This window comes from Megascapheus bottae, chromosome 30, assembly GCF_031878675.1.
Source record: "Megascapheus bottae isolate mThoBot1 chromosome 30, mThoBot2.hap1, whole genome shotgun sequence".
In the NCBI taxonomy this organism is placed as follows: Eukaryota; Metazoa; Chordata; class Mammalia; order Rodentia; family Geomyidae; genus Megascapheus; species Megascapheus bottae.
Genome location: NC_143538.1, coordinates 13,653,699 through 13,668,995, shown reverse-complemented (window position 1 = coordinate 13,668,995; position 15,297 = coordinate 13,653,699). Strand labels below are relative to the sequence as shown.

At 51.9% G+C, this 15,297-nt stretch overlaps 1 protein-coding gene across 1 annotated transcript; it reads right to left on the bottom strand.

The window, feature by feature from the left end:
• Positions 1 to 1,134: 1,134 nt before the first annotated feature.
• Positions 1,135 to 15,099, bottom strand: Whamm (WASP homolog associated with actin, golgi membranes and microtubules). The gene is made up of 10 exons (XM_090321653.1): positions 14,430 to 15,099; positions 13,941 to 14,114; positions 12,912 to 13,062; positions 11,432 to 11,601; positions 10,174 to 10,339; positions 6,782 to 6,966; positions 6,321 to 6,407; positions 6,111 to 6,206; positions 3,818 to 4,211; positions 1,135 to 1,819 (listed from the first exon to the last, which is right to left on the bottom strand). Exons 1-10 carry the CDS (start codon positions 15,084 to 15,086, stop codon positions 1,515 to 1,517), a joined length of 2,385 nt encoding a protein of 794 aa, XP_090177779.1. The 5' UTR covers positions 15,087 to 15,099; the 3' UTR covers positions 1,135 to 1,514.
• Between the last annotated feature and the right edge of the window lie 198 nt (positions 15,100 to 15,297).

Below are 15,297 nucleotides of genomic sequence, written 5' to 3'. Positions count from 1 at the left end.
TCTCCAGAGGTGAGTACTTGACATCTGCCGAGGCCTCCTCCTCTGTCCCTGCCCTCTCCACTCTGTGACACCATCCCTCCCTGCCGCCTCCCCCAGCCCTGCAAGCACAGACTTTTCTATCTCTCTGCCACCTTCCACTGAAGGGCTCAGTGTCCCCTGGGGGCGCTATCACAGGCAGCCAAGAAGCTGAGCCGGAGGCGTCTGGCTGCTGGGCTCTGGAAGCAGCAGCAGCAATAGCTGCCTAGGCCGGAATGGCAGCCTAACTCTGGTGACGGCAGCGAGGTCTCCCAGCGCCAGCCTCTAGAAGGCCTGGGCTGGAGCGCCAGGCGGGATGTGGAGGCAGACACCAGGCTTGAGGCCAGATGTGAAGAGCCGTGTCACCCTCCAAGGAGAAATGAGGGGAGATAAGGTGCCCAGGAAGCGGAGTTCTGAGGTGCTAAAGACAATGTGTCCATTCTCTTTGAAGGCAGACCCGAGAGCCAATTCAGGAACACTGGAAACCGACCCCACCTCCTGACACCTTACCATAGCACACCTGCTGCGGGCCACGCTGTGCAGGGCTGCGCCCCGAGCCCTCTACCGCCTGGTGAGTCTCTACAGCCTGCGAAGGCTGTGGAAACCATCCCCACTCCTGCAAAAATCAGGGAAAACGCGAACTGCAAAGTAGGCATAAAAATGTTCCAAGTTGAGGGCTGTCTTGGTGCTAAGCTTTGAGTCCAGGCTGCAGCTGCCTAGGAACTTAGCCTTCCCCCCTTCTTCCCCCTCCCCCCCTCCTCCCCCTCACCCCCAAGCCATGCCATCCCAGGCCCCATGGGTTGGTTCAGGCCAGAGTTCTCTACAGAAGTAGAAGCAGGACAATTCTGGGTCCATTCTGGGAAGTTCCTTTAGAAACAAGGTGGGGTTCAGTCTGGTCTGGGAGGAAATCAGGACTGATGTGGTAAGAGCGAGATGACACCAGGATGAGACGCTGGACGGCTGAAGAGATCCCCGCTCAGCCGGCCTCCCCGAGCAGGCAGGGCCCGTGCTTTAGCTCACAGGGAGGGGATCGGCACTGTGTTTGCACGCAGCTCAGATATTGCTTCCACCTCCCCTGGCACGGGGCATTTTGGACGGTTCTTTTATTGTGTGTGGACACAGTGCTTGATACATAAAGTACATTTGTTAGATATTTAGAGTAATTCCTGCATATAGGCAATTTATTTGGATTATTGCTAAGGCATAGTGTTCACATTCAACCTGAGAAACACCCCAGGAGCACAGGACAAGGTCATCGTCCAAAACAGTGGGGTACAGCAGAGTCACAGAAGCACTCAGGGCCACAGTGACTCTATGTGACCCTGTGACCCCGAGGAGACCAGGTGCTGCCCTTTTGGGTCAGGGATGCTCACACTGGGTCCCATGAGCTGGTCTGGTGAGGTGGCTGCATCTGTGCTTTCTGCTCAACGTCCCACCTAAAGCCCGCTGGACTGGGGAGCTGTGTGGCCCGCCTGCCTGAGGCAGGCCTGCAGACGGGCCTAGCGGTCCCACTCTCCAGGGCTCTGCTCGTCACTGTCCTCCGAGTCGGCCGACACCTGGTTGATTCTCCGCAGAGCAGCCTCGATGCTCCTCTCCAGGTCGCTGGCTGGCTTTCTCCTGGGGCCCAGGTGGGGGCCCGAGTCAGAGTGGACTTTCTTCAGTCTGACCCCCTGCCTTATGGCAGCCAGCATCTGCTCGTTGACTAAGGAGCGGGGAGGGGGCCCGTCTGGTGTAGCAGGCCCCTCTGCTTTCCTGAGAAGGGCTTTTCCCTGCCGTAGGGAGGCCAGCACTTGATACATAGACCCTGAAATGGGGAGACAGAACCCACACTGCTGCATGCAGGCCGCCGGGACACTGCTGTAAATGCAGTTACTTACACAGTGATCCTCCCTCCCTCCAGTGACAAGTGCATTCATCGCCCGCTGGTAACCTGGGATCTCGGGTAGCTGGACCACTTGGGGCACGGCCACCCCATGGGTGGGAAGGACTGTTTTTCAGAACACTCAGGGAACCACCCTCACCCACTGCACAGACTACATCCCCATCTCGCGTGGGCCCAATTCCCTCCCTACAGGCTTCTCGTCTCCAGTCCTGGCTGTGTGTCATGGGTGACTCACTCTTCGGAATGAAGCAAATAGTTTCCACACACAAAAAGGCTCACAGTAAAACTCGACTCAGCAGCTCAATGAACTACTCTGCACAGAGAGTGCGTGAATCCACCTACATTCCCCTCGAGTAGTTACACACTCTGTTCCTGAGGGTGTGAAGTGCTGTCAAAACAGAAATTAACTCAGAGCTTCAGGGCCAGGGCAAGAAGCAGCTGTTTTTCACTCAGGCACCTTGAGATCCTGAGGAGTGAAAGCTTTTGTTATCTGTTGTATCCAGAGGAGCCCCTGGCTCCTGATTGTGCACTCCCAGGTAACTTTCAACATTCAGGCATTTTTACTGTGGACTCCAAGTTCACCTTAGAACTCATTTTTGGTTCCCTTCAGGTCACGGTCAAGGACATTTTCTAGTTCTAATGCACACATCTTTTCAGGGCGAGATTGCAATCTAGGCATTAAACCTGGGCTTGGCCAGGAACAGATTCACATGCCTATAATCCCTGCCTCCCAGGCTGAGGCAGGAGGACTGCAAGATCCAGGCTGGTGTAGGCTAAATATCGAGGCTCTGTCTGGGGAAACAAAGGAACAAACAGTGCCAGGCGAGGTGGCTCACCCCTGTCATCCTAGCTACGCAGGAAGCTGAGATCTGAGGATCGCAGTTCAAACCAGTCCAGTCAAGAAAGTCTCCAGTTAACCACCAGGAAACTGGAAGTGGAGCTGTAGCTGAAAACTGGTAGAGGCAAGCCTTGAGCTGAAAAGTTTTGGGGCTGACAAACTCCTGGACTGGCCATACACCCCTCCCCTCTCCCCCCAGTGCCCTGTCAGCATCCAAACTCTGGTCCAGGTACAGGCATGCCAGCCCCTGCAACGTTCACAGGATACAGAGCCCATGGAAATGTGCCTTCTGGTCTCCACCTACCAGAACCGGCAGTGTCAGTGATCCCTGACCTCAGAGTGAACAGAAGAGCCTGGAAGCACGGACGCCATCCACAGCACCTGCCCAGTAATCCTGTGTATTCTATGTGGAGCTGCTGGGACATTAGATTCATCCACAGCACCTTGCTAGGGTTTATCTAACACATGCACACCAAACTAGTCTCCAGGCTGTGGCAGGCAGCTAATCTCAACAGGTGGTGTCTAAAGCCACCAATGTGAATCCAGCATAAGCCTATGGGCCTCATTAGACAGATACGAGACTGTAGTACATATTGCACTTACAAGAAGTAGTCTGCTTCTTTTCTAACAGTCTGAAAAAAGCACTCTATACTCAAGTCGATTCTGGACAGCTTTTGAAATCACAAGCCGTAAGATCAGGAAATGTGAAAACACATTTCTTTTTTCGCCAGTCCTGGGGCTTGCACTTAGGGCCTGAGCGCTGTCCTTGGGCTTTCTCAAGGCTAGTTCTACCACTTGAGCCACAGCACCAGTTCTGGCTTTTTCTATGTATGTGGTGCCGAGGAATTGAACCTCGGTCTTTGTGCGTCCTAGGCAAGCGCTCTACCACTAGGCCACACTCCTGGTCCCCAGATTTATTTTTTTTTTTTTAAGGCTCAGTTTATATTTATCCATCTCAGTGAAATTCAGCTGTGCCAACTCTAATAAACGTAGTGCTTCAAGGCAGCAGTCACTGGCATGTCTTAAGTCTAGAGTTCTGGGAAAGGAACTCTGGACTGAAGATGGTGGCCTGCAGCCATTACCTGGGCTCGAGGAGTGCTCCACGCGATCCCGGGGTCTTTCTGCCTGCAGTCCACACAGCAGGGAGCATGGCTGGTCATCGGTTACCGAGGCTGTGGGGCCTGAGTGCTGATGAGTGGAGGTGGGAGAGGACCGAGGCAGGGGGGGTGGGGGTGGAGGAGGGGGTGGCGGAGGTGGCGGCGGAGGTGGCTGTGCTGATGGTGACAGTTCCTCCCTAGGCTTGGAGCAGGCCCGGTGCTGTGGAGTCTCCCCATCCCTGCCTTTGGGGCCGGGAGGGCCTCCTCCAGCCCCGGGCTGGGGAGAAGCCGCTGGGGCTGGTTGAGAGGCCAGCTCAGGCAGCAGGTCTGGGGCCTCGTCCCCTGGGCAGGTCTTCAGCACAGGCTTGGCTGCACATTTCTGAAAACGGAAAAACTCCAGGTGAGAAATCTGCCACAGACCCACGCCACGGAGGTGCTGCGAACAGCGACGCCTGTACCCAGTTGACTGCCAGCGCCCTGCCTTCTGTACTTACTCCACCTCACCACTAGCTCTACTCTTATGGATTAAAAAGGCAGGTGCTCGGGCCAGAGTGTGGCCCGGGTTCCATTCCTCAGTCCCACACATGGAGCCACTGCTGGGGCTCAAGTGGTGAAGCTCTCGACTTGAGAAAGCCCAAGGACAGTGCTCAGGCCCTGAGCCCAAGCCCAGGACTGGCCAAAAGACAAAAAGGCACTCGGGCTTGGAGGTGGGGCTCAGTTGGTGGAGCGCTAGCCAATGAACGGAGGTGTTGGGTACCAAGTTCGAGTCCCGGTCTCGGACCAAAAATTAAGCACCTGTCGTTTCCGGCACATGCTGGGGGCGTGCACAGGGGGGCGTGCGCAGGGAGACCCGCAGCAGGGGCCCGGCAGGACGCTGACAAGGCCCACCAGTCTAAGCAGTTGTGTCTTTCCCTGCTATACAGCAGATCACCACGGCGAGGCTCAAAGTCAGGCCACTGCCCTCCTGAAAACAACTAAAACCAAAGAGCGGCAGGAGGCGTGGTTCAAGAGGTAGAGCACCTGCCCTGCACCTCGAGATCCCGAGGGCAAGCACAGTACCATCAAAAATAGACAAGCCATTGTAGCCTTGTCGGCACTGTGGTTTTATTACCATCTTCATAATGAAATGAAGCTGTGAAAATAAAGCATTAGCTGAAAACACAACCGTTTAGCATGTCAAGTCAGGGATTTTAAAGGGCGGGAGGAAGATGAAAGCAAGGCAGATTTATTCAAAATACTGGAGTCATGGAAAGAAATGATTCCACACCTGTAGTGTTGAATACAAACGGGGTAAAAAGAATAGACGTTCTGGCCCCACACACAAAAGGCCATGAGGGTCCATGGAGGGACTGGGCATTTTCTTTCTCTGAGTCTGTATGGCTCACCCTCAGATGTCAGGGTGACAAAGGAAATCCCGCCCCCCAGTGAAGGCAGATGGGCCAGTGCATGGAGCCAGGGTGTATGCCAGGGCCTCAGGGAAGGAGCAGGAGCGCCTGAGGGAGAGGCCAGCAGCAGTGGAGGCAGGTGAGCTGCTTTCCAGTTCTGCTGGTTTGAACTGCAGCGGGCACAGCTTGTAGTTGGCACTGGTTGAGGAGGGCTGTGCAGGAGCCCAAGCCTGTGTGCCCACGCCTGACTCCCACACTGGAGAGCAGGACGGGGAAGCCACACAGTGAGACTGCCTCAACACAGTAAACACAGGCGGGTGCTGGTGGCTCAGGCCCATAACCCTAGCTGTGCAGAGGCCTCTGAGACCTGATGAATCGCAGCCCAGGCAGAAAGTCCCTGGGAGACTTACCTACAACCAACCACTCCACAGCAGTGGGGCTAGGAGTGGCAGTGACCTATGGCTCCAAGTGTTAGCTCGGGGACAGCGGCCAGGCCCTGAGTTCAAGCCCCACAACAACAAAAACCAGCCCAGCGGCTCTTTTAAATTGTGGTTTGTCTGTCTGTCTGTCTGTCTATCTATCTATCTATCTATCTATCTATCTCTCTCAGGGCCTGAACACTGTCAGGCTTTTTCCTCAAGGTTAGAGCTCTACCACTTGAGCCTCAGCACCACTTCCAGCTTTTTTTCTGTGTATGTGGTACTGAGGAATTGAACCCGGGTCTTGGTGCATGCTAGGCAAGCACTCCACCACTAGGCAAACTCTCAGCCCTGTGGTTTATCATATTGGTGCTCTAATTTTTGTCCTTTACTGACACACCTGATTTGTCTGTTCCTACTTTACACTTTCTCCTAGGATGAGTTTTAGGTGAAAGGAGTACTTCTAGAACTTACCCCTTTATATGCTCTTAATCGTTGGAGCGTTTTTTGACGTTCCTGGTTTATCCATTCCTTTTTCTTTTGCTCCTCTTCTTTTACTTTATCTCTTTTCTATATTTAAGGGAACAAGTGTGTCAGTTGCTGTGCAGTGACAATGGCTCTACCCTGACATGCACCCGGCCTGTAGCAGCATGCGAATGTGAGACTTCTCCTTCAGTTCCTCACCATCTGAATGCTGTGATGCTGGTGACAATATCTTATGCTTTCTTTAGCTTGTTGTAATCTGAGCCGATGAGCTTTTTTGCACTGATCCTGGTGGAATAATGTAAATCATTATATATTAGTATATATGTATAATTTAAATTTTCTTTAGGTTGGCACTCTACCGCTTGAGCCATACCTTTACTTTTAGGTTTTTGCTGGTTAACTAGAGATAAGAGTTTTGCAGGCTTTTCTGCCAGGGCTGGCTTCAAACCACAATGGTCAGACCTCAGCCTCCTGGGTGGCTGGGGCATTGATCACCACCACTACTTAACAGTCTAGTTCAGGTGCAGCTACGGGCCTGCTCCTGAGGCAGGCGGGCCCTCTCCCTGCCTGCTCCTGAGGCAGGCGGGCCCTCTCCCTGTCTGCTCCTGAGGCAGGCGGGCCCTCTCCCTGCCTGCTCCTGAGGCAGGCGGGCCCTCTACCTGTCTGCTCCTGAGGTAGGCCCTCTTGGCACCGATGCGGCCCCGCTCAGCTTCCAGCTGCTGCCGCTGCTGCCCAAGCCCTCCCAGCTCCGAGTCCTCCTCTTGCAGCCGCTCTGCTTCCGCAGCCACGTGAAGTTCCTCTGGACTTTCACATGAGTCGTAATAGACAACTTCTTCCTGTTTTTCTAAAAATGTATTATTGATTTTCTTAAACATGCTTGTTATCAAAACAGCACCAAAATGTCTTAAAGATGAGGGAAATTCCACCTGTGGAAACCCACTCAACATGTAGGTGCCCAGAGCCACACACCCCCACCGCCACACATCAAGGCAGCTCAGAGCACACACCTTCCATGCGATGGAAATACAATTTTAATGGCAACATGGTATTCTCTTTGTTAGAACGCTCCAGTGTTTCATTCTTACCAATTTCTTTGTGATAAGTACTTCTCTAGGGAAATCATCTGTACTTCCCTAGCAAATGAATATTCCAGATTCTTGATACCTTACCACCAAGCTGCAATTCAGAAAATAAATTTCTACCAATGATATAATGTAAAGATGCCTCACTGGTATTTAATCTTGATTGCATAGCTTTTTTTTTTTCCCTTGCCAGTCCTGGGGCTTGAACTCAAGGGTTGGGCACTGTCCTTGGGCTTTCTCAAGGCTAGTGCTCTTCCACTTGAGCCACAGCACCATTTCCGGCTTTTTCTGTGTATGTGGTACCAGGAAATCGAACCTAGGGCTTTGTGCATGCTAGGCCGGCACTCTACCACTAGGCCACACTTCCAGCCCTGCATAACCTTTTTATAAAGCACACTTATAATAAACTCATTTACTACATAAATGCATAATAAAAAGTGAGAACTCCTTCCTTTCCAAACTCCAAGAAGAAAACATCAACAATTTGGCATGCATCCTTCCACATTGTAACTCTCCAATAGAATTTCTTCCCAAATATAGAAAATGCTTATAATTTGAAAGGACTGAAAAATTTGAATACCAAGTTAAACTGAATATTCAAGATATACATGAGGAAAATTACTAAACTTGGGGAATTTTAGAAAAAGAAAAGATTTAAATACATGGAGAGACATACCACGGTCTTGGGCAGGAAAAATCAAAAGTGCAAAGGTGACAACTCTTTCCCCAAGTATTCTCTAATTTTAAGCACCATCCCAAGAAAAATTCCAGTTGAGTTTTTGGTTTGTTTTATACTTGCCAGAGTGATTGGTAATTTCATCTGGAAGGACAGAGAAGTGAGAGGAGATATAAAGTGATGGTGGCGTCTGCCCTCCCTGAGAGTAAAATGTGCTCCAAGGTTCAGAAACGGCAAGGGGCTGGTGTGCAGACTCACAAACGGGTGGGGGAGAACCTCAGCCAGAAACAGACCAGCGCAGTCTAAGAATTCCAGCTAGGAGGCCTGCAGGCAGAAAAGCTCACTTCCTACGACCATCTGACACACTAAAACCCTTAATATGGAAGATGAACAGAGAGCATGGGTAGGCATGACAGCAATTCTATCAATTGCCAAACAGGCAGGAGTAAACAAAGCATGTGCATTGCTTGGTACCAGGAGGGTGACATTTAGGAATTAGAAAGCAATACACATATAAGAAAAATGCATCCTAAATAGCCTTATTGGTGTTTTTTGTTTGTTTTTTTTGTTCTGGTGGGTCATGCGACTTGAACTCTGGGCCGAGGTGCTGTCCCTGAGCTCTTCAGCTCAAGGCTACCACCCCATCCCTTGAGCCACAACACCACTTCCAGTTTTCTGGTGGTTAACTGAAGATAAGAGTCTCATGGTCTTAGTGCCTGGGCTGGCTTTGAACCTTGATCCTCAGATCTCAGCCTCCTGAGTAGCTAGGATCACAGGCGTGAGCCACCGCTGCCCGGCTTATTGGTGATGTTTTAATGTGCATTAAAATGTAAAGGATGCATTGTCCTTAGTCCAATAATTCCACTGGAGAAATTTATCTCAAGGAAACTATCCTATATACAAAATGTGTAGAGGAATCCTCTGTGCTAGAAATCACAGTATCTATAAACTTGAATACTATGTAGCCATTAAAATTTTTTATTTTTAATTCCTGAAACGGAAGATGGTTATTACAATATGAGTAAAAATGGTTATCAAACAAAACAGATAGCTTGGGTTTTTAAAAACTGTCACTTAAAAAGAAAACGGAGGCTGAGAGTTTGGCCTAGTGGTAGAGTGCTTGCCTAGCATGTACGAAGTCCTGGGTTCCATTCCTCTGTACCACACACATAGAAAAGCCAGAAGTGGTGCTGTGGCTCAAGTGGTAGAGCTCTAGCCTTGAGAAAGCCCAGTGGTTAGGTCCCAAGTTCAAGCCCCAGGACTGGCAACATTAAAAATTAAAATTAAAAAAAAAAAACCTGACAGTCACATATATACATTTAACATATTAAAAAGGCTATAAAGTTAAAAGCAAATTGTTAATTCTAAGAATCTCTGAATGACCAGCTTGGAGGTTTTTTTCCCTTTGTTTTGCTGTAAGTTGAACAGTGAATACATTTGAATAATAAAAATATTGAAGGGCTGAGCCCAGCAGCTCAGGGCTGTGACCCTAGGTACTTGGGAGAGAGAGAATGAAGGCCAGAGTTCAAGGCCAGCCCAGGAAAAAAAGAAACTCCATCTCAGCAGTGGACTGAGTGCAGCAGGGAGCGGTGTCCAGACACCTGGTCTACCCCCAGGCTGGGGTGGGTATAGAGCAAGAACCCACCTTGAAAATGACCAATGCCAACGTGGCTCACGCCTGTCATCCCAGCTATTCAGGAGGCTGACATCTAGGGATCAAGGTTCAAGGCCAGCCCGAGTGCAAAAGGACCTGAGACTCTTAATCTCCAAGAGCTGAAGAGCTCAGGGACAGTGCCCAAGCCCAGAGTTCAAGCCCCATGACTGCCCCCCCCCCAAAAAAAAAGACCAATGCAAAAAAGAGCTGGAGGCATGGCTCAAGCATAGAGGCCTGCCTAGGGAGCCCAGCCTGAGTTCAATCCACAGTACTGCCAAAACACTGAAGGGGCTGCCAGCCACCGCTGGCTCTGGCCTGCCCTGCTAGCTACTCAGGAGGCTGGGGTCCGAGGACTGCAGCTCCATGCCAGCCCTGCCAGGAAAGTCCCTGAGCCTCCAAGTAATTGCTAGAAAACTGGACGTGGCACTGTGGCTGTGTGGTCACACACTAGCCTTGAGCAGAGGAGCTCTGGGACACAGCCCAGGCCTGAGCTCAAGCCCCATAACAGGGGCAAGAAAGAAACACTGAACAGAAACATTTCAATAAGTGTTACAGATTATTTTTAAGTAGTCAAAACACGTTTATAGTATTCTCTAAAGTACATAATTTAAATAATTACTTTTTACAAACAAGTTTTACCTTTTGTACGTCTTTTAATCGAGTCCAGTTTCGTAACAAGAAGTATTTCTTCATTTTTTAAAATCTCAAATTTGGTTTCATATAGTTCCAACTGAATTTCATAATACTGCATTTCTAACTCATCTACAGCGTCTATATTTTTTTCTTTTTCCGGAAGGTCTTCTATCTTATTTTTTTCCAGGGAAGAAGAAAAGTTGAAGTGATCAGTATACTAAACATAAACTTTAAAAGCACAGTAGCTCCTTCCTATTCCTTCATACTAAATAGTAGGGGGGAAAAATGTTCAGGCTGGGAGTTTGGCCTAATGGTAGAGTCTAGCATGGACAAAGACCTGGATTTGATTCCTCGGTACCACATACATAGAAAAAACTGGAAGTGATGCTATGGCTCAAGAGGTAGGGTTCTAGCCTTGAGGGAAAAAAAACCAAGGACTGTGCTCAGGCCCTGAGCTCAAGCCCCAGGACTGGCAAATAAAAAAGAAAAAGAAAAACACTTGTTCATTTTACCTCCTGAGAAAAATGTTCACTTCAAATACCTCACTCTTGAAATGTGAAAGCATGAAGGCCTCAGAAAAATGGCAATGGGGGGCTGATGTGACCCAGACGGCGCCAGAGCTGTGAGGACAGTGTAGGGTGTCAGGGAGGTCAGGGGGTGTGCCTGCACCTGCTCTAACTCGTGTTCTCTTCCTCAGCTGCGCACAGAGGGAGGCCATGGAGTCTACGAAAGAAGGCGCTGCCTGCCAGCCGGGAAGACAAGCTGTAGGCACGGACTCTGAAGGCCCGAGGCCCTCGGGAGTGGTGGGAAACAACGTGTGCGGCTGCAGCCCAGGCTGACGGCGTGTGTCTACCTCGCTCTGCTGGAAGCCCCAAGAGGACAGGACACGCTTCCGTGGCCGTGGCCAGGTGACACAGTTTTTATTCTTCTGAAGATTCTAGAGGTCAGAGTGCTCAGAGGCAGAACACTTATGTAGCGTGTCTTGGGCCCTGTGTCCAGGCCTGAGCTACACACAGACACGCGCACACACACACACGCTGTGAATGTATGTTGTGCACGTCAGCGCTGACATCAGAATTTTAAATAAAAGGGAAGTGTACTTCATTCTAGGAACATATCTTGGTCAAAGGGAAACTTAACTTTCCACAGTGCCCAGCTTTATCTACTGTGAGAGGTGTTAAACTAGGTGAAGAAGGCAACTCCTTGACCTAGAATCAACCTAAATTAAAAGGGCGTTTTTGAAACAAAGTGACCTTTATCTTACCTTTGTCTTTATCTCAGCTTTTTTGCGATTTAAACACAGCTCTCTGGCTCTCATCAGCTGCAGCGTCTCCTGAGCTAGCCGGATCTTGAGTTCTTCTAACTGGGGACTGGCTGTGGCCCAGGCAGCCTGGCCAAATCTCCCCCCATCTTGTTCCATTTGTCTTTTCATTCCTGTTGTAAAAAAACAAAATTAAAACTCATTGAAAGGGGCAGAATTTATTCTGAGTTAGTCCTTCATCACCTCCCATTATTACCCCCCAAGCATTCTTTAAAAGACAATTTCTGTGGGGGGGAGGGAAATGGGGACCAAGACATGTGAAAGGGTATCAATGTATGTGAATTAATGCACCTTCTATCTGGCAAATATCATGTAACCCTTTTACTAATTACAATAAAAAAAAAGAAAAAGACAATTTCTGTCTTAACCACATATGGGTGTATATAAGGACAGAGTTCAGTCTAAGCAACACAGATTTTTGTTGTTGTTGTTAATGGTAGTCATGGGGGTTGAACTCTGGATCTGGGTATTGTCCTGGAGCTCTTCTGCTCAAGGCCACAGCCCTACTTCCAGTTTTCTGGTGGTTAATTGAAGATAAGAGTCTAACAGACTTGGTCCAGTAGTTTGACCTAGTGGTAGAGTGCTCGCCTACCATGCACGAAGACCCGGGTTTGATTCCTCAGTACCACATACATAGAAAAAAGCAGGAAGTGGTGCTGTGGCTCAAGTGGTAGAGTGCTAGCCTTGAGAAGAGTCCAAGAACTGTGCTCAGGCCCTGAGTTCAAGCCCAGGACTGTCATTAAAAAAAAAGAAAAAGTCTAACGGACTTTAGCCTGGGCTGGCTTTGAACCTTGATCCTCAGATCTCAGCCTCCTGAGTAGCTGGGATTACAGGCGTGAGCCACAAGCACTCAACTAGTCACACAGTTTTTGTCATGACTCCATCATATCTCTGTAGATGCCTGGACAGACATGAAGTTGTCTCCTGTCACTGACAATGACTGGGGACTAGACAGGTTCTCTGTCCTACTGCTGGTCCAGCCTACTCCACATCCCCCACTCTTCCCTGCACTCTCTGGCCCAGCCCACCAGCCTTCTTCAGGCTCCTCATTATTTGCCAAGCTCCTTAAGCCACAAGCACCTTTGCACACATGATTCCTTTCACCAGGAAACACTCCTCCCCCGCACTTTCTTGTTCTCGCCACGTCCACAAGCCCTCCAGAGATCAGAGCGAGGGCTACTCGTGGATGTCTTGGGGGACCACTCCATCATCCTAATTTCCCTATTCTAGCCCCCAGCACCCTCCTTCCTGTCACTCACTGTCGTGCCTCCTCCAGGCATTACACAGGGCTCCTCTTCCTGCAGGGAACTGTACCGTGTCGTGTCTGTGTGGACTTACTCTCACCTCCAATTCCCAGGGCCTGGTATGTTAGCCAGATGACTTGAATATAGTGAAAACTATGTCAGTCACAGCATTCCTTTACCTGCTAATGCATTCACTGTTTCCTTAAAGTAATCCACAGTGATGTCTTGAATGGAGGCAGTGGCTTCCTCTGCCTGCCGGGTCCATTCTTTGGCTTCCTTCTGCAGAACAGCTACCCTTTTGGGACCCAGGTCATCCTCATCCAGGGACTTCTACAGAAAAAAGAGGTAATGGAAACGTGAGCCCTGGGAAACTGAGAGCGGTGGTCTCTCACCTGCTTGAACTGTGTGGGTTCCGCTCATTCAGCACTCCCTTCCCGGGATGGGCCCTAGTCAGGGAATGCACAGCTGCACGGCTCTTCCCGGAGTGGGTGCTGCTCTGCTCTGACCCCAGGTTTGTGTAGTTTTGTTTTGCTTTTGGGTTAAGGCAGGGAGTATCACGTGCAGTCGCTATGTGGCCTGGGCTGGCCTAGAACTGGGGTCCCGCTGCCTCCACCCCCAGTGATGAAAATGGAGACTATCTACACCACTACCTCCTGGGAAATGTGCAGAATTCTTATGGTCTTGAGAAGACCATCATAGATGTTTTCATTTCTATCAGAAAAATTGTTTTGTTTTTTTCTTTTTGGTGCTGGTGTATTTCACCAGTGCTCTACTGAGTTACAACCCAAACCTCAATTTTTTTTTTTCTTTTTTCTTTTTCGCCTGAACGTAGGGCCTGGGCACTGTCCTTGAGCTTCTTTTGCTGGGGGCTAGCGCTCTACCATTTGAGGCACACTTCCACGTCTGGCGTTTTCTCCTTATGGCGCCGAGGAAACACACTCAGGGCTTCATGTGTACTAGGCAAGCACTCTATCACTAAGCCACATCCCCAGCCCCACAAGCCTCAATTTTTAACCCCAATTCCAAGTAAAATTCAGTGTATTTACAGTATCACCTAAACATGAAAATGAACGTAAGTAGAATGAAAATAAAATGGAACCTTTACACATAAAGAGATACCACATGGGAGTATACAGTAGGTAACAGCTGTATATAACAGGTCGTAGCTGTGTAGTAGGTAACAAGATTTAAGAATTAAGTACACATACCAAAATACTGCGCTTACGTGAAGTTGCATCCTCTCGCATATCCCTAAAGGGCTGCAGTAAGAACTGGAAAAAGGTGGTTGTCACGGTAACCAGTTCCTGATACGCTTCCTCTTCCTCCTTATAAACCTGCATTAATTCAACCAAGGTGGTGGCTCTCCCGTGTCCCTGGAGAAGCTGGTGGCAAAATGTAGTAAGTAAGCTTAAGACTGGAAGATCACACCAAAACCCCCAAGCAGAAGCGCCCCAGCATTTATCCTCTTCAAATGTTAAGGCCTTGCAGCCCAGAGGCCGCGATCCGAGGGCTCAGAGGCTGCCCGGGCCGAGGCCACGGCCGTGCCAGCCAGTGGGCCCGCGGGAAGGCTGCTCGGGCTGGGCTGCGCCGCGGCCCCGCCGGTGGGGCCCCGCCGAGCGGAAGCCCGCGGCGCCGGGCGCCGCCCCCCCCCGTCCCCCCCCCGTCCCCCTCCGCGCCCCCCGCCCCCGAGCCCGCACCTGCCGCAGCCGCGCCCCGGCCTCGGCCCGCCGCGCGCGCAGCGCCCGCTCCCGGAACTCGCGCGCACTCTCGCAGTCGGCCTCGCCGGCCGCGGCCGCGGGGAAGAGCGCGTCCCGCACCGTGGCGCCGCCGCAGCCGCCCGCCGCCTCGCCCAGGTAGCGCTCCAGCTGCGCGCACAGCTCCCGCAGCGCCGCCTCGCCGGGGCCCGCGCGCGCCGCCCACATCCGCGCCCACAGCCCGCGCCCCGGCGCGCCGCCCGCCGCGTCCAGCTCGGGCGGCAGCCGCGGGAAGCAGCGCTCCAGGGGCGGCCACAGCGCCGCCAGCTGCCGGTGCGCGCCGCGGAGCCCCGCGGCCGAGAGCAGGCCGGCCCAGCTGGGCGGGGGCGCGGCGGCCCGGGGCTGGGGCTCGGGCTCGGCTCCCGGCCCCGGCCCCGGCCCCGGCCCCGGCCCCGGCCCCGGCCCCGGCCCCCGCCCGCCGCCCTCGCCCTGCCGCCGCCGCCGGCGCTGCGCCGTGCGGTCGTGACAGGTCACCGCAAACTGGCCCTCCGCGTCGTTCCAGGCCACCAGGAAGCGCAGCCGGTGCGGCTCGGGCGCGGTGAAGAGGCCCTCGCGGAGCGGCACCCAGCCCTCCAGGCTGTCGGGCTGCTCGTCCTCCATGGCGCCGCCGGCCGGGCCGCGTCCGCCACCCGTCAATCAACCCGCGACGGCCAGACGCCCCCGCCCCTGATTGGCTGTCCTCGGACTCAGAGCCCGCCTTCCGCGGACGGGATTGGTTGTCTCACCGAAGGGCGGGTCCGCGCCCGTCCATAAGAGCCCCGCCCTGCCCGCCTGGCACGGGCTGAGGGGGAACGAGGGTGGAAAGGACGAG